At 58.4% G+C, this 23,179-nt stretch overlaps 1 protein-coding gene across 9 annotated transcripts in view; it reads left to right on the top strand.

Moving 5' to 3' along the window:
- The window catches only part of NFATC1 (nuclear factor of activated T cells 1), a 129,417-nt gene that overhangs the window by 35,143 nt on the left and 71,095 nt on the right, over positions 1 to 23,179 (top strand). For all 9 annotated transcript variants that reach the window (XM_074022337.1, XM_045378102.2, XM_045378101.2 and 6 more), the window contains 4 exons: positions 4,481 to 4,640; positions 20,091 to 20,293; positions 22,248 to 22,420; positions 22,970 to 23,110. In XM_074022337.1, the coding sequence (XP_073878438.1) occupies positions 4,481 to 4,640; positions 20,091 to 20,293; positions 22,248 to 22,420; positions 22,970 to 23,110 (677 nt within the window). The remainder of the gene's footprint in view (positions 1 to 4,480; positions 4,641 to 20,090; positions 20,294 to 22,247; positions 22,421 to 22,969; positions 23,111 to 23,179) is intronic.

The raw sequence follows: 23,179 nt of genomic DNA, 5'->3' as shown, positions 1-23,179 counted from the left end.
GGAGCCGTGAGCCACATGGCTGGGGTGTGCACTGGCCACACCGAGTCGGTTCACATGAGTTCCCACAACAACAAAATGGCCTAAGGACACGTTTCTCAGAGTGTGTCCCCGTCATAAAGTGACACATGGCTGTGTTTACACAAACTTATTCTTATGTAATAGTCAACTGCAGAGTGGTTTAGACTACCTCATCTTTAGGAAATGCATCTGCCTTTAAGCAGACCAGCAGTGGGGGAGGTGGCTTTTCTGTTTTTCTTCCCTCTTCTCTCCTCTCTCTTGCTCTGTCTCTTCTCTGTGTCTTAACTTTCCTGGGAATCCGGTGAGCCCAGTTTTTTTCACTGTGTATTTTGTTTTTTTGTTTGTTTGTTTTGAGACGGAGTCTGACTCTGTCACCCAGGCTGGAGTGCAGTGGCGTGATCTCGGCTCACTGCAAGCTCCGCCTCCCGGGTTCAAGCAATTCTGCCTCAGCCTCCAGTGTGGCTGGGACTACAGGCACCCGCCACTGCGCCCAGTTAATTTTTATATTTTTAGTGGAGATGGGGTTTCACCATGTTGGCCAGGATGGTCTTGATCTCCTGACCTCAGGTGATCTGTCTGCCTCGGCCTCCCAAAGTGCTGGGATTACAGGCGTGAGTCACCGCACCCGGCTGTGAATTTCGCGTTTTATTTGTTGCTTTTTCTTTTTTTTTTTTTTTTTTTTTTTTTGAGACGGAGTCTCGCTCTGTCGCCCAGGCTGGAGTGCAGTGGCGCGATCTCGGCTCACTGCAAGCTCCGCCTCCCGGGTTCACGCCATTCTCCTGCCTCAGCCTCCCGAGTAGCTGGGACTACAGGCGCCCACAACCGCGCCCGGCTAATTTTTTGTATTTTTAGTAGAGACGGGGTTTCACCGTGGTCTTGATCTCCTGACCTTGTGATCCGCCTGCCTCGGCCTCCCAAAGCGCTGGGATTACAGGCGTGAGCCACCGCGCCCGGCCTATTGCTTTTTCAATTCATAGAAAAAGATAGGTACAAGGCACCTGAGACAGGCGCCGCCTCGCACCATCCACGACTTTGTTTGGTGCCTGCCTGTCCAGGAGTGGGTGTGGCCGCTGCAGAGGGGCCCTTCGTTGCCCAGCCCTGCAGCTGCCCCCTTTCCCTTCCCCAGAGACTCACAGCTGGCCCCGAGCTCTGTGCAGGGAAGCCTTTCTCTAGAGGCTCTTGTCCTTCCTGTGCGGAGCCCTGGGTCCAGCCGCCTTTCCTTCCACCTGGCAGCGTTAGCAGATGCTGGGCGTCCGTGCTGATCACCTCCCGTGGGAAAGAGCTCGGACAGTGCAGCCCGCGAAGCTGCGTCTTGGAGATTCCTCTGTCAGGGAAGCGGTTGTGGCTGTCGGGGTCCACTGGGCACCCGCAGAGCCCAAAACCCCACAGAGCGGAGGTGGGTGGTGAGCCTGCCAGGTGCATCTTTGTATAAATCTATTTCTAAGTTTTCAAATTACTATGAAGCTTCCAATGTCACAAAATATGTAGTCTTGTTAAGGAACATTTTAGGTGTTCGTATTTTTTAAAATTATGTGTTTGATTCCATTCAAGCAGCCTCCTGGGCTTTTCTCTTTAAAGCAGTCTTTTCTGCCCATTGTTTTTATTTTGTTTGTTTTGAGTCAGAGTCTTGCCCTGTTGCCCAGGCTGAAGCCCATGCGATCTTGGCTCACCGCCATCTCAACCTCCCCCAGCTCAGGCAGTCCTTCCCGCTCAGCCTCCTGTGTGGCTGGGATCCTCCCCGCTCAGCCTCCTGTGTGGCTGGGACCACAGATGTGCACCACATCCTGCTCATGTTTTTATTTTTTGTTTGTTTTGTAGAGATGGGGTCTCGCCATGTTGCCCACGCTGGTCTTGAACTCCTGAGCTCAAGTGATCCGTCCCCCTTGGCCTCCCAAAGTTTTGGGATTACAGGCGTGAGCCACTGCGACTGGCCTTGGTTTTTGCTGCTGCTGCTGCTGCTGTTGTTGTTGTTGTTTTTAGATGGAGTCTCGCTTTGTCGCCCAGGCTGGAGTGCAGTAGCACGATCTCGGCTCACTGCAACCTCTGCCTCTTCGGTTCAAGCAATTCTCCTGCCTCAGCCTCCAAGCAGCTGGGACTACAGGCACCCGCCACCATGCCTGGCTAATTTTTGTATTTTTAGCAGAGATGGGGTTTCACCATGTTGGCCAGGATGGTCTCAATTTCTGACCTCGTGATCCCACCACCTCGACCTCCCAAAGTGCTGGGGTTACAGGTGTGAGCCACCGTGTCCCGCCCTTGTTTTGTTTGTAGGTCACTTTGGGTTCACAGTGTGTCCTGAGGTGTGGGGGCCTTCTGGGGGCTCGGGAGGCAATTTCCTTGAACTCGCAGATGCCCCTGCTCTGAGCCTGCATCGCACGGAACCTGCCCTTCCCAAGAAGCTGCCTGCGTGTCCCATGTCTCTGTGGCTTGTACTTAAAACGGACATAGAATGACGGTCAGCAGCTCTAGGCGATAATTGAGTCCTGGCAGAGGGGCTGGTTCTGAAGATGGGGGAGTCACAGGCCCTGTGTGGAGGGTGACCTCAGGGGCCACAGTCCACAATGCGGTCGGCGGGCCCTGGGTCTCTGCCCACATGGTGGTGAGGACAGTCGGCGGACCCTAGGTCTCTGCCCACATGGTGATGAGGACGGTCGGCAGGCCCTGGGTCTCTGCCCACATAGCCTTGAGGACGGTCGCTGGGCCTTGTGCTGGCTCTGCCCACGCGGTGGTGAAGACGGTCGGCGGGCCCTGGGTCTCTGCCCACATAGTGGTGAGGACAGTCGGTGGGCCCTGGGTCTCTGCCCACATAGCGGTGAGGAAGGTTGTTGGGCCCTGGGCTGGCTGTGCCCATATAGCGGTGAGGACGGTCAGCGGGCCCTGGGCTGGCTGTGCCCACACGGTGGTGAGGACGGTCGGTGGGCCCTGGGCTGGCTGTGCCCACACGGTGGTAAGGACGGTTTGCGGGCCCTGGGCTGGCTGTGCCCACACGGTGGTGAGGACGGTCGGTGGGCCCTGGGCTGGCTGTGCCTACACGGTGGTGAGGACGGTCGGTGGGCCCTGGGCTGGCTGTGCCCACACGGTGGTGAGGACGGTCGGTGGGCCCTGGGTCTCTGCCCACATAGCGGTGAGGATGGTCGTTGGGTCCTGGGCTGGCTGTGCCCACACGGTGGTGAGGACGGTCGGCGGGCCCTGGGTCTCTGCCCACATAGCGGTGAGGATGGTCGTTGGGTCCTGGGCTGGCTGTGCCCACACGGTGGTGAGGACGGTCGGCGGGCCCTGGGTCTCTGCCCACATAGCGGTGAGGACGGTCATTGGGCCCTGGGCTGGCTCTGCCCACGCAGGGTGTTGTACCTGATCTGTTGAGCAGTGTTGGTCCAGGGAGGGTCCCACCGCATCCTCCGCCTGCCTTGGCCCCTGCAGCAGGCAGTGCTGAGGAGACAGACTGAGTGGAAGAGGAGGCTGGGCCAGGGCTGCAGCGGCCACAGAGCCTTGGGCCTCCCAGAAACAGACTCTGATGGCAGAAGCGCCGGCTTCTTGCATGGGGTGGAAGGTGGTGCCTGCGTGGATGGTGCTGCGTGGGGGCAGGCCACTCCCTAGATGCGAGAACCCCTTGGGTGCACGGTGTGGCCCCCAGGAATGCTGAGACAGTCCACCTGGGCCTCCTACAGAACACAGTTGGGAAGACCCTCAGGCCGAGGTCACAGGCAGGACCTCACCTTAGCCTTTCACACCAAACATTCATCTCCTGAAAGGACAGGGGCCGTGGAGCCCCCAGCTGAGCCATGGGCTCTGAGGACAGACCCGGCACCTGTCACCCGCCGCGTCATGCGGCGCGTGTCCTCTGTGCACAGTAACCAGCAGGCTCCCAAAGCCCTCACTGTCGCACCCCGCCCTGCTGCGTTTTCTCTCACTGCCCTCCATGGACGCCCGGTTCCTCCTCCTGGCCCTCAGTCAGGCCCTTCTGTTCATCTTGCAGCAATCATGGAATCTGGGGGCTGGTGGTCTTTCACACACCATGTCTTCCAAACCCACCATTTTATAAAGGGCCCAGTTAGTCACCTGTCCAACAGCAGCCGCACAGCTGGTTCATAGCAAGGAGAGGTTTGAGCTTCCTTGTTCTTAGACCACAGCTTGTACCTCTTAGATTTTAAAAAAGATTTTCAATGAGTTCTAAAACCTGTCTTACTGGAGGGTTAAGTAACTGATAGAAGCCTGTCACGAAGGAAGAGAAGTGTGTTAAGGTTGTGCTTGGAAAATGTTTCCGTCTTAGAGAACTGGCCGGGCCATGGCCACGGGTCACGATGAGTAAGCATCGCGTCGACACGGGCTTGTCCATCTCCGTGTAGAATGTGCGCTCACTGAGGAAGTGTCCACCCAAGATGGTGATGGCTGAGCGCGGCACGTGTGGCCCGGGTGAGGTCCGTGTGGCGCTAAACGCCTCCTCTGCTCTGTTCCCTTCCAGCCCAACCCTGCCCGCCCTGGACTGGCAGCTGCCATCCCACTCGGGCCCGTACGAGCTTCGGATTGAGGTGCAGCCCAAGTCCCACCACCGAGCCCACTACGAGACGGAGGGCAGCCGGGGGGCCGTGAAGGCGTCGGCTGGAGGACACCCCATCGTGCAGGTAGGCACCGAGGCCAGACTCGCACGCCACTTGCTGTTTTGGTCCAAAAGTAACTTTAGAGCCACAGCTAACTGTGCTGAAACCACAGACTCTCCCAGCCAGGCCAGCTGAATGCTATGTCGTGGTTAGTCCTGGGCGGCTGCTCACCGCCCCTGAGCTGGAATGGGAGCGTGGCACAGCACCTCCTGCTTCCACACGTGCAGACCCTCCCTCTTTGTTTTCAGATTTGCCCAAAGCAGCTCTCGTGTCCACGGATGCTGCCTGTGGTGTGGATGTTTCAGGGGGTTGATTCTCCCCTCTCTAAAGCCTCTGAACTGCTGGGGTTCTCACCAGCAGCACCAGCCTCGCCTGGTGGGGGGCCCTGAGAAATGCAGGTTCTGTGGCCCACCAGCCCTGCAGAATCCCACACTCTGGGCTTGGGTGCTGGGGGCACCAGGGCTCAAGGTGCTTCCCGAGGAGAGGAGGAGTGGCTTTCAGAGTGGGCCTGGGGCTGGCAGCCGTGTCCCTGCCGGGGTAGGCCTGTCTCCCTGGGCTCTGTGTGGCTTCCTCACCTTGCTCTCACCTTGGGGGAAAGCCACATAGAGTTAGGCTGTCCAGGGAGGCGTGTAGTGACCGCACCGGGGATGGGCAGCGTCTGCACACAGAGCCATGCCCCCCTCTGCACCCCAGGTGTTGATGTGGGTCCCGGGTAGCCATGGGTGTTGGCATTTTCTTCAGTCTCACCTGTTACCTCATCAGCCCCAGGCCCTGGGTCCACTGCTTTGGCAGCCACAGAGCAGCAAGGGTGTCCGGCCCCAGGGCTCCAGGCCATGCAGCAATGCAGAGGACGTTTTCCCAGCACACACCAACAGCAGAAAACCGGGTGCCCCAGCCCCGTTACTTAGGAAATGATGCAAGCCGGAAGGGGTGCTCAGCAGGGTGGCCCGTGTTTTTATTTTTTTCCATTTAGATAAATAGTGGAGGGAAGGCGGCCACAGGGACAAATGGCTGTTTGCCAGCGCAACAGCCGGCAGCAGGGCATTAGCAGGCAGGGTGCTGGGCGAGGCGTTTCCACCAGCACTTGCAGATGCTGTTAACGTGATGTTTGTGGCCTGTGTGCTTGATGCCAATTAGTACCTACCTTGTTGGTGCTTGAAGCAAGGAAATGCGGGAGACACCTGAGTGCACAGCGGCCAGTTTGACATTTAAAGTCTCCACCCTCCCAAATGGGAAAGGTCAGACAGCGCTGCGCCATGCTTCGTCCCTGCAGGCCTGTACCTCCCCGTCCCTGCCTCGGTTTTCACTGACCAAAAGCCTGTTATTGCTCAGTGGAAAGGATATTAGAAGGGACAGGAAATGAGGCAGTGAAAGAAAGAGTGGAAATAAGGCAATAGAGAAATGATGGCCTCGTCCACCCCATTTGCTGTGAATTGTATCGGTGAGGGTCACCGGCCATCGCCCTTTTCACCATGTCCAGATGAGGGGCAGTTGTAGGAATCAGGTCTGTTATTTGGAGGGTAAAGTGGGACCAACAGTGTGGAGAGAGCTCTGAGGTTTTTGTCTGTCTGTTTTGTTTTTTTGTTTTTGTTTTTTTTTGAGACGGAGTCTCGCTGTCACCCAGGCTGGAGTGCAGTGGTGCGATCTCAGCTCACTGCGGCCTCTGCCTCCCGGGTTCAAGCGATTCTCCTGCTTCAGCCTCCCGAGTAGCCGGGACTACAGGCAGCCCTGGGTTTTAATGGATGTATTTTCACCTACCTGTGAGTAGCGCCGGTGCCTGGTGCCACCTGTCTCCGTGGACACGGCTCAGTGCTGGGCACTCCTCCCTGCATCTTCTGGAATCTTGTGGAATCCCATCTCTGTTCTACTGTCTGGGTGTCTTGGGCTTAGGGTGCTGAAATCTATCAATACAGATATGACTGAGAGGGTCGAGGTGTTCTGGAGGACTCAGGAAACTTGAAACAGTAATTTAAAATATCTTTAAAATGTACCCTCAAAAATTATTCCAAATCAAGTGGCCCATGTGTGAGCAGCAGCAGAATGGGAGAGGCTGGCCTTGTGTTTCCACAGAAGGAGACCTTTCCATTGAAACGCAGGAGAAAACAGTCCCCTACATGGAAAACGTCAGGCGCTATCAGCATATCTCATTGTGAGAAATTAGTAATTTAAGGAGTTTTCAGATGTATCTGTGGCATTTATGTCTATGCAAGTGTGAGGTAAAAGCAGCTAAAAAGAGGGGGTTTTGGGGGTTTGTTTTCTCTTTCAGTTGGTGGACCACAAATTGGATAAAAATAGAATTTGTGCATAATTATAAAACAAATGAGAATAGAAAGCTCTCAGTTGCCGTGGAAGCTCCTCGGAACCGCAGACGTGCACTCACTGCCGTTGGGTTATTTTAGCACATCCTTCGACACAGCCCCTTTCCCGCTGTTCAGAAACGAGGCTCATTGCACTGGCCTGGGGGCGCGGGGGCGAGGCCGTGGGTGGTGGGCGCTGCAGGTGGCTGGTCAGAGCCACTGGGAACCACTGACACAGGAGTTTCCTGCATTTGAGAAATGCTGTTCTCTTCATTGTGAATTGTCTGTCCACTATAGCTCAAAAAGCTGGTCCATAAAATCAAAGCCCGCTGTCTCCTGCAGCGCAGCTGAGCCCTGGAGGGTAGCGGGGGGTCTGGGGAGGTGGCTGTCAGCTCTCGCGGTCAGGAGAGCACTGTGCGCCCGCACCCGGCGTCCTCGTCCTCCCACACCCTGTGTCCTCGTCCTCCCGCACCCTGTGTCCTCGTCCTCCCGCACCCTGTGTCCCCGTCCTCCCGCGCACGGCCTCCCCATCCTCCCGCATTTGGCCTCCCCATCCTGCGCCCCCGCCCTCCCGCACCCTACGTCCTCGTCCTCCCCATCCTCCCGTGCCCAGCGTCCCCATTCTCCCACGCCCGGCCCCCTACTCCTCCCGCATCCTGTGTCCTCGTCCTCCCGCACCTGGCCTCCCCGTCCTGCGCCCTGCGTCCCCGTCCTCCCGTGCCCAGCCTCTCCGCCCTCCCACGCCCTACGTCCTGGTCCTCCCTATCTTCCTGCGCGCTACGTCACCGTCCTCCCGCGCCCTGCGTCGCCGTCCTCCCGCACCCGGCCTCCCGTGCCCAGCGTCCCCATTCTCCCGCGCCTGGCCCCCTACTCCTACCGCGCCCGGCCTCCCCGTCCCCCCCGTCCCCCACTTCCCCCCCGTCCCCCACTTCTCCCCGTTCCCATGTGTTTCGCAGCTGGGAAGCGAAGTGCATGAGTAGAACACAGCACCTTCTCTCCAGGAGGCATTCGGAGCATGGACCCCAGGTTAGGAAAGGGTGTTTGCTCCTCCGGGCAGGCGCTCGCTCTTACCTGTGGGCGCCGAGGGGCGCGAGGGACGGCCGGCATCCGGGGCTCCTCCTGTTTCGGGCCTTTCCTTCAGAGGGAAGGAGGCCAGCCCCCTCCAGTGAGCACTGAGCGTGCCGCCTGCCGTCTCTGTGGGGATGACATCGTTCCCACGCCGGGGAGAGACCACCCCAGGCCAGCCCCTACTCTTGTGGCCACATTGCCATGATCACGCCATCCGCACCCTGAGGCCACCCCTGTTATGGCTGCCATGGCGCCAGACACGCCAGCATCAAAGGAACAGGGCGTGGTTTAGCCTGGAAGAGTGGGGCCCTGGAGCCATCCGCGAGGGGGTCTGGGTGGTTCCGGACGGCCGGCAGCCCCTGGCGGATGTGGTCCCTGCAGCGTCTGGTGGGCCCTCGGCCGTGGTGATGGCTGCGCCCCCTCTGCAGGGTGCGGTTTGCGGGTAAGGACCGTTCTGCCCCCATGTGTGTGAGGGGGATGGTGGGGACGGGTCCGGAGGGCGGGGACGGGTCCGGAGGGCGGGGATGGGTCCGGATGGCGGGGACGGGTCCGGCATGGGCCTCAGTGCTCCTGGGAAACCAAGGATGAAGAGGCCCGTTTGGGGCTCACCTGGCCCTGGTAGAACACGTGACCTGGACAGAGCCTCTCGGAGGGAGTGACCAGCAGCCCGGCCAGCCTCGGCTGCTGCCCGCACAGCCCCCTTGTCACTGGCCCCTCCTGCCCCCCGCTCCAGCACCTTGGCCGCCAGTTCTCGGTGGGCCGGTCTGGATCTGCCCATGCTGGGACCTCGCCAGGCCGCTGGTTCCAGGGGAGGCTGAGGGGGCGTCCGCCTGCTGTCTGCTTCTCACCAGCATTTCCCGCCAGGCCTAAAAATGACACGTAGCGGGTGTTTCCCTCCAGCCTCGGCTTTCCCCCAAATCCCGGCTCACACTGAGTGTCCTGATGGTGGCACCTCGGGCAGCCGCCACCCTCTGCCCTCCACCCTCCGCCCTGACAGCAGGCTCTGCCTGAGGGTGAGGATCTCTCTGTACACACAGTCTCCTCACCGCAGAGGGCCTGTTCTGCTCTCAGCGAGCCTGGAACCGGGAGTTCACGAGTGCTGTGGGGGGCTGCTGGCTTTTCTTCTTGTCTCACCTCCTCATCCCCACACAGCCTGTGCCCTCAGTCCTGGTCACCTCGGTACGTGGGCAGCCGGCATCAGGCTGGTTCTTAGAGGTTTTCCACCAGGATGGTCTGGGGTGAGACAAGCAGTGTTCCTCCCCTTCTCTGGCCAGGGAGGGCAGAGAAGCACCTGGGTATAGCCGTTGAGGCCTTTTCACGTGACCCATTGCCTTTCCGGGCGTGAAGGTGAGGCTGGTCCTCCGCCTGCTTGTTGCCCATCGAGGGGGACCGTGGTCCCTGAGGAGACGTGGAGTCCGGCTCCCCTCTCCGTCCGAGGAGGACCTGAGCTGCGTGAGCAGCACCCGCCCTGGTCACTCTGCCTTGCTTTCCTCCTCTCTGTTTCTGGTCGCGCCTCCTTCCTTCCCTCCTGCCCTCTTCACCGTGGCCTGCAGGCCCCTCGCCCGATGTGTTCCTCACACGAGTCACCCCGTCCTCGGCCTGCGTCCTCCACTGCTCATCGCAGCTACACTCTCCTGGAGGCAGCCGGGAAGGGCCCAGGGCCCTGAGAAGATGTCTTTGCAACACGTCCCTGGCCCTCGGCTGCCACCTCCCTGGCACCCACCACTCTGTGGGGGCACGTGGACCTCTGTGGGATGTAGCCTGACCTCTGACCCAGGGGTCAAATAACTCAGGTCTGTTTACCAAGTCACCAAAATAACCTGCCCGATAGCATCTCACCCATCACACAGGAGGCCGGGTTTGTGTGAATAATTAATAGGTCACTGGAATGTGAAACGAGAAGCCTCGGCCCATTCTGAAACAGCATTTTAGGTTTGCAGCTTGTAATATCGTCAGTCAGGAGAGGGGCTGACTGAGTCCGCAAAGAGGTGAGGGCAGGTGGTCTGGGATCCTGCCTCAGCCGTGCAGTGAGAGGGCTGGCGGGTCAGGTGAGGACCCAGGGTCGGGAGGCCAGACTGGCCCCAGGGAGGGCTCCTGGCCGTACCCCAAGCTCAGGACGCAGGGTGGAGTGGGCCCGCTGGTGCCCACGGCGGCCTCGGTGGGCCTCTCCTCCCATTGTCTGGCTTATGGGTCAACTTTGCCCCCGTAGGTCCGGAACAGATATTTTTTCTGTCATGTGAGAAATTTGACAGCTGCAGACCAAGGAGTGGAGCCCCCTGCGAGGCAGCTCCTTTCTGCTTGTTAAAATGGGCATTGGGCCGGTGGTCCTGACTAATTCTCACTTTGTGTGGTGCCTTCCCCAGCTGGCAGGGGCTCAGGAAGTGTTCAGTACCGTGAGGAGCAGGTTCCTGAGAGCCCGTGAATACCGTGGACAGATGACCACGCACACACTATTCCACGCAGGGCCTCATCCACGCTTTCTTAAGTGGTCTGTCGCACACAGGAGCTCCTGGTTCTCCATGTCCCCTGCCAGGCAGGGCTGTTATATGGGAAAGCCCGGGAGGGTGGTTGCTGGGACACGCTGTTACCTGATCAGAGCTCCGAGGCCCCACCAGGAGCTGTGCTATTGCAGAGCCTCCAACAGCAGCCGTCTGGCCCTGCCCAGGGAGTCCCGCAGAGGCCCACGCATAGGGAGGACACCATGGGGTGGAAACTAAAGTGCAGGTCTGACCACAAAACCGCATGCCATGGCACTGCTGCTGCCAAACGCCGGAGGCCTGCAAGAGGCACGGATTAATTTTTTATGGGTCTGCCTTGAAACCTAGACAACAGCCCTCTCCTCTTTCAGCAAAATTTCAGGGCAAATGACTGTCCCTTCCCTGGACTGCCCAAGCACATAAACGCACAGGGAATTTCCTAGTTCCACATATGCCGTTGCTCCCGCAGCGCACGCGGCCAGGAGAGCAGACGTGGTTGCTGTCGGGCTGTGTGTGTGTGTTCCCAGGAGCAAGAACTCTCAGAAGCGCAGTGCTGAAGCCCGAGCCACCCTGAGATACGGTGTCAGCTTTTATGATGAACGAGGATTCACCATTTATTTCTTCCCTAAAGCAAAGCCCACGGGCTGTGTCTCGAGCGATGGGGACAGACGCGCGGTGCTGCTGGGAGGGTGTTCACGGGGCAGATTCGCTATGTCAGGAGAGCAACGTGGAATGAGGTCGGCCCAGCCATTCACTGCTTAAAACAGTCATGACAATATTTCAGAAAATGGGTGGAATTTTGTGGAGATTTACTGGCACAGGGAAGGCATGTGGCCTCTGGCAGGTCTGTGACACTGACTTCTAACTACCATTCCACAGCTGCGCCACCTGGAAAAAGTGGCAAAAATGTGGCCTGGGTCTCCTGACAGGCCTGGCCGCTGGAGTAGGGGGTGTGCAGCTGAGACAGGAAATACGAGACACATGAGCGTCCCTAAGCCCAGACCATCAGCCTCCTCAATCTTCTATTAGTAATTTCAGAGCTTTGGCTTCTTGGTGCTTTGGGGAAATTTAAGGTGACACGTGGGCTGTGGCACAGCTGCTACTAGTGACCACTCCTAGGAGCACAGAAGGGGCTCCCAGTGGTCTTTCCTAGGTAGAGAGGGGTCTGCGCACTCACTGGGACACACTGTATCCCAGCCTCAGAAAACCCACATTTGGTGCAGGTGGGTCAGGAGGGGTGGACACATCACCTGGAGACCACGTGAGAAGCGGCCACCTGTGGCAACCATCACCCGGTGGGGAGACGGCACCCTAGCGGCTCTCGTGTGGGGCCTGGTCCTTCCTCGCTGCCTGAGCAATGGGCCCTGCTTCCCCGTAGACACCATGGTGCCCCGGGGCCACACCCAGCAGGTGTCCAGTGACTGCAGGTGATGTTGGCCACGGAAGGTCCCTGCTCGTTTCTCCAAGGACCTGGGGCTGTGACCCAGCTGGGTTCTCCCGGGAAAGAGCAGCTGCTGGCTGCGCTGCCCAGTGCTGAGGGTGGCAGCCATTTCTGAAGCCTCCCAGGTTTGTGCCCTGCTGTGTCTGACTAGCTCTGGAGTCCAAGGTTTCTGTGTCAGTGTCGGTTCTAAGAGGAACGAGACATGGTTTCAGAGACACTCCTCTGAGGAGCTGCTGGGTGGGACGGCTGCTTGCTTTCTTTGTGATGTTGGTGGCTGTTCCTTGCCCGGGCCCTGCCCAGGCCAGATGTGGGAGTGGCGGCTGGGAGTGTCCGTGGATGTGTGCCCATCTGGGCCTGGCTCCTGTCCGTGGACCTGCCTCAAGCCATACCCCCCGCCTTCAGGGAGGACACTGGGCATTGTCTGTGGACAGAGGTGCTTTGCTGGGGACAGCACAGACGGCCCCTGGGCCCTGCAGAGCTGAGACACACCATCGTCCGCACTTGGAGCACATAGATTGGCCAGGTCTCACCCTGTGAGGCTCCCCGAGGCCATGTTCTAGGGAAATAGGTTTCACCCGGAGATTGGGGAGCGCAGGGCTGTGGCACTGTGGGGTGCGGGCCCCAGAGGAGGGGCAGGGGTGCTGCTGGATGGTGGCTCTTCCACCCCGGGATTCCTCGGGCCCTTCATCCCTGTGTGTCTGGACTGAGTGTCAGTGTAGCTCTTGGGCTCTGGAGGTGCACATGGCTGCTGGGCGGGCGGCGCTCCTGGGCCTCTCTCCCCCATGGTTTTAGTTTTGGTGTGTTTGAGCCACTGACCAGCAGGCTTGGGGGCCATTCTGGAGCTGGGAGGGCTTGTCGGGGAGGCAGGATGAACAGGGGCTGCTTGCCCGTCCTCAGGCCACCCTGCCAGCTCCTTGACATGTCTCCCTGAGATCAGCCAGGGCACCCCGGCTGTGGGTGGGCTGTGCCCAGAGCCCATCAGGCCCTGCCGGGGTAGAGTCGGAGGAGGCTCTGAGCGGAAACCACCTCGCTTCTGACAAAGGACAAGCTCTCCTGCCGCTTGGTGTCGGGCGACGCGACTCTCAGTGGCACGGATGTCTCTAGAAGGTTGCCATTTCTCCCTTCGTGGCCGTGGGCTGTGGATTCTATATGCTCCTGGCCTGGGGTCGCGGGGTCGCGGCATTTCCCACTTGCCTGTTTCAGGAGTTCCATTTTAGGTGATTCTTCCTCCATAGAAGGTCGAGGCTTCTCAGTGTGGATTGATTAGATTTAATTAAATCTAAATGTGGTATTTCGGGGCAGAATCTTCTTCAGCCGAAGTGAGCGTGGCTGTCTCTTCTCCGGGCGCTTCCAGGTGCGTTGGTGCCCTGCACCCTCCACCTCGGTGCCCTGGCCCCGCGGCCCTGTCGGCACTCTGGTGAGTCTGGGGTTCGCTCTGGTGAGTCTGGAGTTCGCTCTGGTGAGTCTGGGGTTCGTGCCGAGCGCCATTGCTGCCAGGTCCAGGCGGGAAGCACACTGGTGGGGCAGGGTGGTCCCTGCAAGGCACAGGTGGGGAGTGCGGTGGGCCAAGGCGGCGGGGCAGGGCACCAGCTCTCCACGGCAAGCACGGCCTCCGGGGCTGCTGTCCCAGAGAGACGTGGAGACCCGCGTGCATGTGTGGAGACTGGCGCGTCCAAGGGACCCGCAGGCGTGGCCGGGCGGCCTTACTCCTCCCCACCTCGTCCACCCTCGCCACGACGTCGGTCCTGCTTAGCAACCTCGGCTGCCTTTGTGCAGGTGACAGCGCACCTGCCATTCACGGGCACCACGTCTCCCAGAAGAGAGGCTCCTGCCGTGTCCATTCCGGGGGTGCCGCTCAACATCCTTCCAGCACCTTCTCTGGGCTTCTGGTTTGAATAATCTTTCTCCAAAGTCAGTGGAAGGGGCTAGAAAAGTAGGGACCTGGGAAGAAAGCCCAAGGCACCTTGGAGAGCCGGGTCCGGGAAACAGGCCCTTGCAGCTCAGCACTGCTTCTCTGGAGTGGGGATATGATGTTGGTTCACAGACGTGCGGTGGCAGCCGTGGGTGGTGGTTGCAGCAGCGTGCGGTTGTTGGTGCTCATGCTGGGCCCCTCCTGGGGAGCTTCTGCTCCGGTGGTCCGGGCCTTGCCGTAGCCTGCAGGTCATCTGGTTGGCGTCAGGTGGAGGTTTGGGGCCCCAGCCCGGAGCTCAGCTCTGAGCATCAAGAAACCCGAGTTTTCTCCCCACTCCCACCCAGACAGCAACAGCTATGTTTGGAAGGGGACACACCAGAGCTTCCCGTGTAGCGAGTGGGGCGCACTCAGCTAGAGCCTGGCAGGCCTGCAGCTCCGCCTGCCCCTTTTTGAAAACCGAAAACCCCAAGAGACTTTTTATGTTGAAACAGCCCTTCCCGGTCAAGACCAAGCCTGTGGCTGAGTGCACTTTTTCAATCACGGCTGGAAGGTCCCTATGCAGGGCTGTGAGTCCCTTTAGATTTGATTTACAGCCACAAATTCAGTTTTACCTATGGATCTGAACACGATCTATAAATCACTAGGAAAGCAACTGTGTTGACGGGAAGGATTCCCAGCATTAAGGTGACACTCCGTGGTGTGAACTCAGTATTGTTGGCTTGTGCACCCGCGCACATGGGCACACACCTGCACGCACACAGTCATGCACACGCTTGCTTTGGGCCCATGCACACATAGCCCTGAGAGCTGGGAAGACGAATCGGTCACTCAAGAGATTCTGCAGATAGATTCCTTTACCAGGCATGGTAGTGAGGGCAGCGCCCACTACTCACCCGGGGCCTCTCGTGCAGGAAACTGCACGGAGGCGTCGTCGCATCGTCGTATTCCCCTGTCATGGGAAGGGGCGTGGAGCTGTCCCTCAGGGATGGGGAGGGAGGAGCTAGTTTCCCAGCCGGTGCCTGTGCGTTCACCAGTGTGAGAATCCACTCAGCGGGCTTGCTATGTAGCCTCTGTTGTTCAGGCCTCAGCGTGCAGTAAGCCTGTGGGGTCAGGACTGCCCGGCCTCTGCCTCGGTTCCTGCCGGGCACGTGACACTTCCCTTGAATCCTCCTGCCGATGGTACCTGTGGGAGGGAAGGTACGATCGATCCTGGTCCTGTCCCCCCAGCCTTGGGCAGGTGTCCCGGCACTGCCAGGCACAAGGCCCCTTCCCCAGGCTGCCCACAGACCCCAGCCCTGAGGTGTTGGTCTGCCCACCCTCGCTGGGAAGGGCTGTGCCACATGGCGAAAGCTGCTGTGGGTCCTGGTACCTGGCGCCCCATGCCAGGGCTCATGATGCCAACGGCACCAGGTTTGTGGTACCTGGGGGTCAGGACGGCCTGGCCCTGCTCCTGCAAGGCCGAGATCTGTTCCCAGGAGGGTTGAGGGAGGGTTGGCTGTGGGGTTCCTGGAGGCCTCTCTCGTGCACTCTGGGTCTGCTAGGAGGCTGGCAACTGTGGCCAGACAGATAGAAATAAAACCTAAAAGGAGAAAAAAACTTTTTTCTAGAACTTCCCAGAGAGCAGTGAGCTGGTGCCAGTGGGTCAGAGGCTTGTCACGTGTAGGGGGTGTGTGTGTGCGCGCGCGTGCACGCTCTGTGGGGTGTGTGCACATTTCCCAGTGTGGCTGTGCATGTGTGTGTGGACACATGCACACGTGTGTTCAGAGAACACCACGCTTTGCCCCGACTCCTGGCTCAGGCCTGAGTCTCCAGCCATGGTGTCCGCGTTCCTCCCCTGGTCCTTCTCTGCTCTGCACACTGGGAACCAGGACGAGAGGCATGCGGGGCCAGGCTGTGTGCTTCCCCCACCCACCCTGAGCCCACACTGCTCTGGAGGGAGACCCCGGCTTCCCTCGCCCACCCCAAGCCCACACTGCTCTAGAGGGAGACCCCAGGCCCCTCAGTCCCTTTCCTGCATCTGAAAGGGCCAGGCCAGGGCGTCCGGCAGGTGAAGCTCCCCTTAAAGCCAGGTCTGGGCCGGTTTACAGGGAAGCACTGCTCATGGACCACCCGGTAGATCACACCGGCGCTGCACACACAGGCACCCCCGTGGCCACACATGCCTGCACACGCACACTTCTGGTTCACACGCCCACACTCACGCGGCTTCTGCACACCACACAGCCAGCAGGTGAGGAAGTGGATGCAGTGTGGCTGTCTCTTAGCGGCTTCACCTGGAATGTCACTGTGGACCCCAGAGCCCGAAGTCCTGGCAAGCACAGAAATCACACCGGCAGCCGTGCAGCCCCCGCCTGTCCTGCTTTTGGCAGGTGAGGCCTGGCTGAGAAAAGTGGGGAAGGAGAGGGAGGATGTGGGGGCCGCGTCCTGCTTCTCCACCGACCTCGGGTTTAGCCTGCTCCCTTCGACTACTGGCTCCATTTTTGATGTCTTTTACTTTTTGTTTGTATTTTTCCTGGTATCTTGAGTAAAGTCTCCCTGAAGCATCAAATTGGGTTTTTTTACAAGTACCCTGTGCTGTTGCCTCATCTGCTTTGGTGTGCCGTGGGTCACACGGGCCTGTGCCGTGGGTCACGCGGGCCTGTGCCATGGGTCAGGCGGGCCTGTGCCGTGGCCATAGGTCAGACGGGCGTGCTGTGGGTCAGGTGGGCCTCGTTCCCGCAGGAACACCTGGCTCTGCAGCAGTGGCCGCCATGTCATCCTGGCCAGGCCCCTGCACCGAGGGTGGAGCCACGGGGTCTCTGATGCCTTCCTTCTCGTGCTTTGGTGGATAATGTGGCTGGACGTCCTCCCATGAGGGACGTGTTCTCCGGCCTGGTTCGCTGGCCCCTGGCCCCAGGCCCAGCCCCGCAAGGCGCCCCGTGGGCTTCACCTGGAAGTGTCACCTCTGGCTGCTGTTGTGGGTGATGAGGATTCCAGGGCTGCAAAGAGGACCCTAGGCGCTGTCCACACAGCATGGCAATCTCTTAAATTAACGCAGCGTGGGGGGAATCGGGGTTGAAACCGGTTTGTGAGCCAGATTTTCTGTCCCTGTGGGGACTTCCTTGGGGCAATTTGAAAAATGCAGGTTTTACTTGTAGGCCCTAAATGCATAATTTCCCTTTAGGCTGACAGCTGCTCCTGTGCCCTGCCCGGAGAGGAGCCTGACTCCAGGTCGCCTTGGCTCCATTTCTGTGCAGCAGCTCAGACTATGGGGCGGAGGGTGAGACATTCCTAGTCGTGAGCTGCCTCTGTCCACCCCACACCTCCCTCCCCTGCGTGCGCACAGCTGAGTTCCGCATTGAATACATTTGGCCTCAATCATCCTCTACCCGTCATGTTACCTTGTAAGTGCTGAGGCCAGCACAGGAGCTAAAAACAAACATTTTAATGTGTAGGAAACTCAGAAACTCTTACACCTCAGCAGTAGAATAATACATTTTGTTTAGTTAAGGTTCAGGCAAAGGGAGGTCATTGTTGTGACAGGTAATTTTATAAATAGGATTCTGACAGGTTCTGTACTGTGCCAGAGGCAGAAAGCCCGTGCAGTGGGGCCCGTGACGTATTTAAATTACTTTTCTTAAAATGAACTTCATGTTTTAAATAATAGATGTTTACCTCCCAGGTTACACCTTAAATATTCCCATTTTCACTGAAATGGCATGTTTTTTAAAGGATACAGTCATACGCCAAATTCACAGCATTCCACACACCATCAGAGAACTGCCACGGGGATCCTGGGGGAATTTTAAATTGTAGTTTAAGACCACGTGACCCTGGCCAGGCCCTCGGAGCTGCCCAGGCGCCCCTCCCCCACCCCCAGAGGTGGTTTTGGTCAGAGACTCATTTACATTTTTTCTATGTAAATTAAATTTTTAGGTATTAAATCTCGGAAAATGGAATACTGTGTGGCAGAATCTGCCTCTTAATCTCTGCTTTTCTTCTTACATTTCCCATCATAAAGGTGTTTGAATCCTACAGAGAGTTAAGGTATCTCAGGAAGTTCATTAATTTGGCAAAAGGCTGGAGTCTCTCTTCCGAGGAACTAAGGGCTGGACAGGCAGGTCCCAGCGTCCCCCGTCCTGACTGTGGAGACACTTGTGTGTTCATGCGGGAAGAGGGGGCTGCAGTGGAAAGGGAAAGGCTTGTTCTGCGGAGTTACGTGGTCTTAGCTGTAATCACTTTGGAATGGGGTGCTGGTGGCTTTGGGTGCAGAGACTCCTGTGGGCATCTGACACATCGGGGCTGTGTCCTCGTCCCTGTCTGTGGCTTCCCCACTGTGTTCCCACGTGATGCCTTCATTCAGCCTCTGGCTTTTGTACTTCAGACCCCAAACGCCCCTTCGATGTCTCAGCCGGGGCCTGGGTCCCAGCTCGGCCTCACGCGGCGTCCCAGGCCCTGCCCATCAGTCTGGGCCTCACGGTCAGGCCCTTGGTGACAGCAGCCATCGCTTCACTGTGGCCTCCTCCCTGGGGGGCTCTGAGTTCAGCTACCAGTGAGGTTGGTTTGTTCTTTACTGTGGTGACCGCACGGAGGCTGAGGCTGAGGCTGAGCTGGAGCCACGGAGCAGGGGCCGCCTCTTTGCCTGCCCGGGCCCCTGCAGGCCCATCTCCCCTCTGCCCACTGACATCTGAGAATCCTCCGTACCCTGCAGTCTGAGGAGCAGCCCCCGGCTCGGGCTCCCCAACCTTCTCCCCCGCCTTGCTGGCCCTGAGTGGGCGGCAGGCATCTGCGTGGTGGGGGCAGATATCGCATTTTCCTGTGGCTGGAACGTGCCTGCAGGAGCCCGGGCTTGGAGCCTTCACATGGTGGTAGTGCTGCAGTTGCCATCGGTGGTCAAAGATTTTAAAGTTAGTTTAGTGAGAAAATCGACTCCAAACGTGATCAGAGGGGTTGACGCGTTCCAGGATGAGCGGTTCCCGGGGCTGGGTATTGCCACGGGCCTTGCACAGATTTTGCTGATTAATCTCAGGGCTCTGAGGCTGGTGCCCATCAGGCCCCACTTGGGGGATGCAGAAGGGAAGGCGCTCTGAACGAGGGGCCCTGTGGGAGGCCCCACTGTGCAAAGGGTTTGACTCCTGCGGCCTCCCTCTAGGCCTGTGTGCTTGCTTTGAGAATCAGACGTTCGTGTTCCAAACCAAATCGGCCTCTTTCAAATAGAATCACACTATAGTGATTGTAAATGGGAGCGTTAAAGATAAAAACAAACATTTCTAAAAACGACTCACTGCCGAAGGCAGAAGCACGCCTCCATGGTACGGAGAAGGAGGGTGAGAGGCAGCAGCACTGCACCTTGCATTTACCTCTCAGACACCGATGAGCAACTCATCCCTCAGAACAGCTGGTCCTGAACACGCGTGTGCCCCGCCGAAAGGCGCAGACCTTCCCAGAGGCGGGAGCGGGGCCCGGCCACCCATGTCCTGGCAGAAGCACGGGGGCTGCTCCATTTGGCCAGAGTCTTATCCCAGTGATGTGGGTTTTGAGTCTCACACACACGGCGCCGGCCGAGAAGCCATGAGCGGCTCTGCAGGGTGGTGCGGCCGATAGACACCTCCATGCACGGTTGCCCTGGGCAGTGTCTGCCGCCAGCGTCTGCCTCTGCTCAGCTGCCAGGACGGTGTTGAGCACTCCCCTACTCCCCTGCCTCTGCCGGAGGAGAGGTGCAGGGAGCCATCAGGAAGGGTGCTGGGGCCCGAGGCCCGTTGTGCCATGTGTGTGCACACAGTGTGGCATCCCTGGTCAGGAGTGGGAGCTGCACGCTGCCCAGTTCCAGGTTAATGGAACACAGGAAGATGGGTCGTGTCCTGCAGGGCCTCATCTGGATTTACTGGTGAAGCAAGCCTTGCCCGTGGCTCAGCGAGGGCTCAGCTTTCCTGGACAGCTTCACCGTGGCCTCGGCGTGGGCACACACAGTGAGCATGTGTGGATGCATACGTGTGCACATCCATGCCCACACGTGTGAGAGTGCAAGTATGTGTGCAGGTGTGTGCATACGTGTGTGTGTGTTTGAAAGTGGCCACAGGTGTGTTCAAAGCTTAACCCTCAGTGCCCAGGTCCATTAGGATAACAAAGCATTTTCTAATCTGCTTTACAAAGACACCAGTATGATATGGCAGAAAAATACAAAGTGGGTAGGACAGGGGGACGCAGGCCTCGAACCCACTGCAGGTTTTCTCTGCATTCGGTGGCTCCCAGGGGTCCGCACTCTGGGTTCTGAGTGGGTGCTTCCTCTTCTCTCGCCAGCTCCATGGCTACCTGGAGAGTGAGCCGCTGATGCTACAGCTTTTCATCGGGACGGCGGACGACCGCCTGCTGCGCCCGCACGCCTTCTACCAGGTGCACCGTATCACGGGGAAGACCGTGTCCACCACCAGCCACGAGGCCATCCTCTCCAACACCAAAGTCCTGGAGATCCCGCTCCTGCCGGAGAACAGCATGCGAGCCGTGTAAGCGCGGGGACCTTCGACCTTTGACCTCTGGCGGGGGCGGTGGGCGGGGTGTGCCTTCCTCCCGGCCCTGGGGGGGTCTGGCCGGCCCCCTGCACTTCCAAGCTCCGTGGCTAGGACACTCTTGGTTTAACAGCCAGTAAGTAAACCTCACTCTTGCTTTTGACAATGGATTTGCTTCTCTCTAGGGTTTCAGCTCTGTGTATGTTGCCACTTAAAATAATATCTCAGATACGCAGCTATAAATACCTTCCTCCGCATTTAGCTCCTAAACAGGACCCCTGTTTCTTTCTGAATACAGCAGTTTTGTAATGAGAAGGATGGTTAAAACGTGAGCATCAAAAAATTAAAGCAGTCAGCATATCCGGATCACGTTGAACTTTAGGAGGTTCGGACAACACGGATAGGCCTGCGCTGACGTTCTGAGTCTAATTTGGCACTGTAATTTGTTTAAAAGTGAATTTTTTAGTAAGCCGAGGACAAAACATGTAATTTCCAAATAAGGCCTTACTCGCTTAATCCCAGCTTGTGCTGGGCACGCTGGCCCTGACCTGTGAAGGCAGCCAGGAAAAAGGACTGCTGGTTCCTGAGAGATTCCCATGGTACCATGGTGGGAACAGATGACAAACACGTCTATGGGTGAATGAGCGCAGGTTGAGCTGGGATGGCTGGAACGTGCAGACCAGCAGGATAGAGCCGGGCCGAAGGGCAGGGACGGCGTCCTATGAGGGTGACCCGCAGGCCGGGAGCCCGTGTGATGGCGAAGCTGTAGGGGGGTGCCCCATCCAGGTGGAGCCCCGGGGGTGGGTGCAGAGGTCCTGGGGCTGCAGGAGTGGGGAGGAGCCCCACACGGGGAGGGACAGCATGTAGGGGATGGCGGCAGGGGCCACGTCAGGCATTTTAATAAGTGACTCAAAGCCTCTAAGTCAAAAACAAAGGGAACGCTTTCTCTCCACGTTGGCTTTTCAAGTGTTGGGGGAAATGTGTGCACCTGGGAGCTCATTCTGAATCCCTGGGTTTGCCTGGAGAGCTATAATCCAAGTTTCCTGCAGACAGGGCACAGTCAGGTGGTTTTCGAGAACAAACCTTGTGTTCCGCAGCTGCGGTAAATGTCCTGGCTTCGCTGGCGGCTGTGTTCACCCCACCATGATGTGGGGCAGCAAGGCTGGCCGGGAGACGCCCACAGCCAGGACCGCACGCCAGCCTGGTGCTCGCTGCCCACTCAAGGGTGGTCAGGGTGTCTCTGTTTATTCATTCTCTTAACTTAAAAATACTGCTTTTTAGTGCATTGAGAATATACACATGGAATGTTTTACTGGAGCCTGATTTTGAATGAAATTGTTAAGTTAAAAGAGATTATATGAAACCGTAGAAGAAACGGGTTTTACACACAAAAAATGAAGGCTTTTAAATATAGTGGAAATAATAGCATCTTCTGATAAATCAAGTTTTTTGGGAACTACTCCAAGATAAGAGAGAGCAGCAGGTGCCTCCGGCCCCTCCCTTGGGCTGCTCTCTGCCGCTCTGGTGACATCCCCGTGTACGTGGCCAGCGTGGGTGCTAGAGGCAGCCAGGACTTGGGACAGCTCTGACTGGACCCACTTGGTCAGGGCTGGAGGCTGGAGGGAAGGTGGGAAGGGAACGGTGGGAAGGGGAAGGTGGGAAGGGAATGGTGGGAAGGGGAAGGTGGGAAGGGGAAGGTGGAAGTCGCTTTTCCTGGGGCTGCCTCCGCTCGCCCCCTCTCACCTGTGCCGGCGTCGGATTCTGTTCTGCGCTAGGCAAGGGCCTCACGTTGGCGGCTTCAAGGTCTTGTTTTCCTCGGGGGAGGGACAGTGACCAGCTCCCTGGCATGAGCTCGCGGGGCTAGGGGGAGGGCCAGAGGGTCTGGGGGCCGGGCCTTTCTGCTCCCGTGTCAGCTAGTGAAGGAAAAGCTGTGGGCTTTTGTTTTGGGCAGCATTGACTGTGCTGGAATCCTGAAGCTCAGAAACTCCGACATTGAACTTCGGAAAGGAGAGACGGACATCGGGAGGAAGAACACACGGGTACGGCTGGTGTTCCGTGTTCACGTCCCGCAGCCCAGCGGCCGCACGCTGTCCCTGCAGGTGGCCTCCAACCCCATCGAATGTTGTAAGTGGACACCCGCGCGCTGCAGGGGAAGGAAACCGTCGGTGTCCCACATGCTGTCGCTGTCTTTCCCTCTCTCAGCTTCTCGTTTGTGTAGACTTGGTACTGAACTGTTCCCCCAAACCCACCACAGTGTGTGGCCATGTGGGGTCTGAGTTGATCACGGCTGAGTTACTGCCTGTGGCCCTCCCGGGGGCCCCTGGCTCTGGCTCCTCTAATGCTCGAGCGTGGCCAGGGAATGCGGTGTGGGCCAGGGCTTCCCCCACGCTGTGCTGACCTTTGCGTATTTGTGCGGTGACTGTGATTTGAGTGAAACTGGCTGAGTCTTAGGAGGATATTTCGATGCTGCCTTCAGCACGAGGTGGAGACCATGAGGATTCATGTGCATGGCTTCTCCCCTAGGAGTAATGGCGTCCGCAGGACTCAGCCCGCCGGCCGTGGCAGTGCTTGCCCTGGGTGGGTGGGCTCACACGTGACCTGCTGGGTGCCACGCGTGTGCCCTGGGCCGCCCACCCAGGACAGGCCCTCACTGCCCCTCTCCCCCTGACGCAGCCCAGCGCTCGGCCCAGGAGCTGCCTCTGGTGGAGAAGCAGAGCACGGACAGCTACCCGGTCATGGGCGGAAAGAAGATGGTCCTGTCCGGCCACAACTTCCTGCAGGACTCCAAGGTCATTTTCGTGGAGAAAGCGCCAGGTATGCTCTTCACCAGGGGTCATCTGCGGCCTGGGCTTCAGCGCTGGTGGGAACCGCTCCCGGTCGGTG

This window comes from Macaca fascicularis, chromosome 18 (genome assembly GCF_037993035.2).
Source record: "Macaca fascicularis isolate 582-1 chromosome 18, T2T-MFA8v1.1".
Classification (NCBI taxonomy): domain Eukaryota; kingdom Metazoa; phylum Chordata; class Mammalia; order Primates; family Cercopithecidae; genus Macaca; species Macaca fascicularis.
Note: the sequence above shows the minus strand (reverse complement) of the source record. Positions and strands in the feature narration are given on the sequence as shown.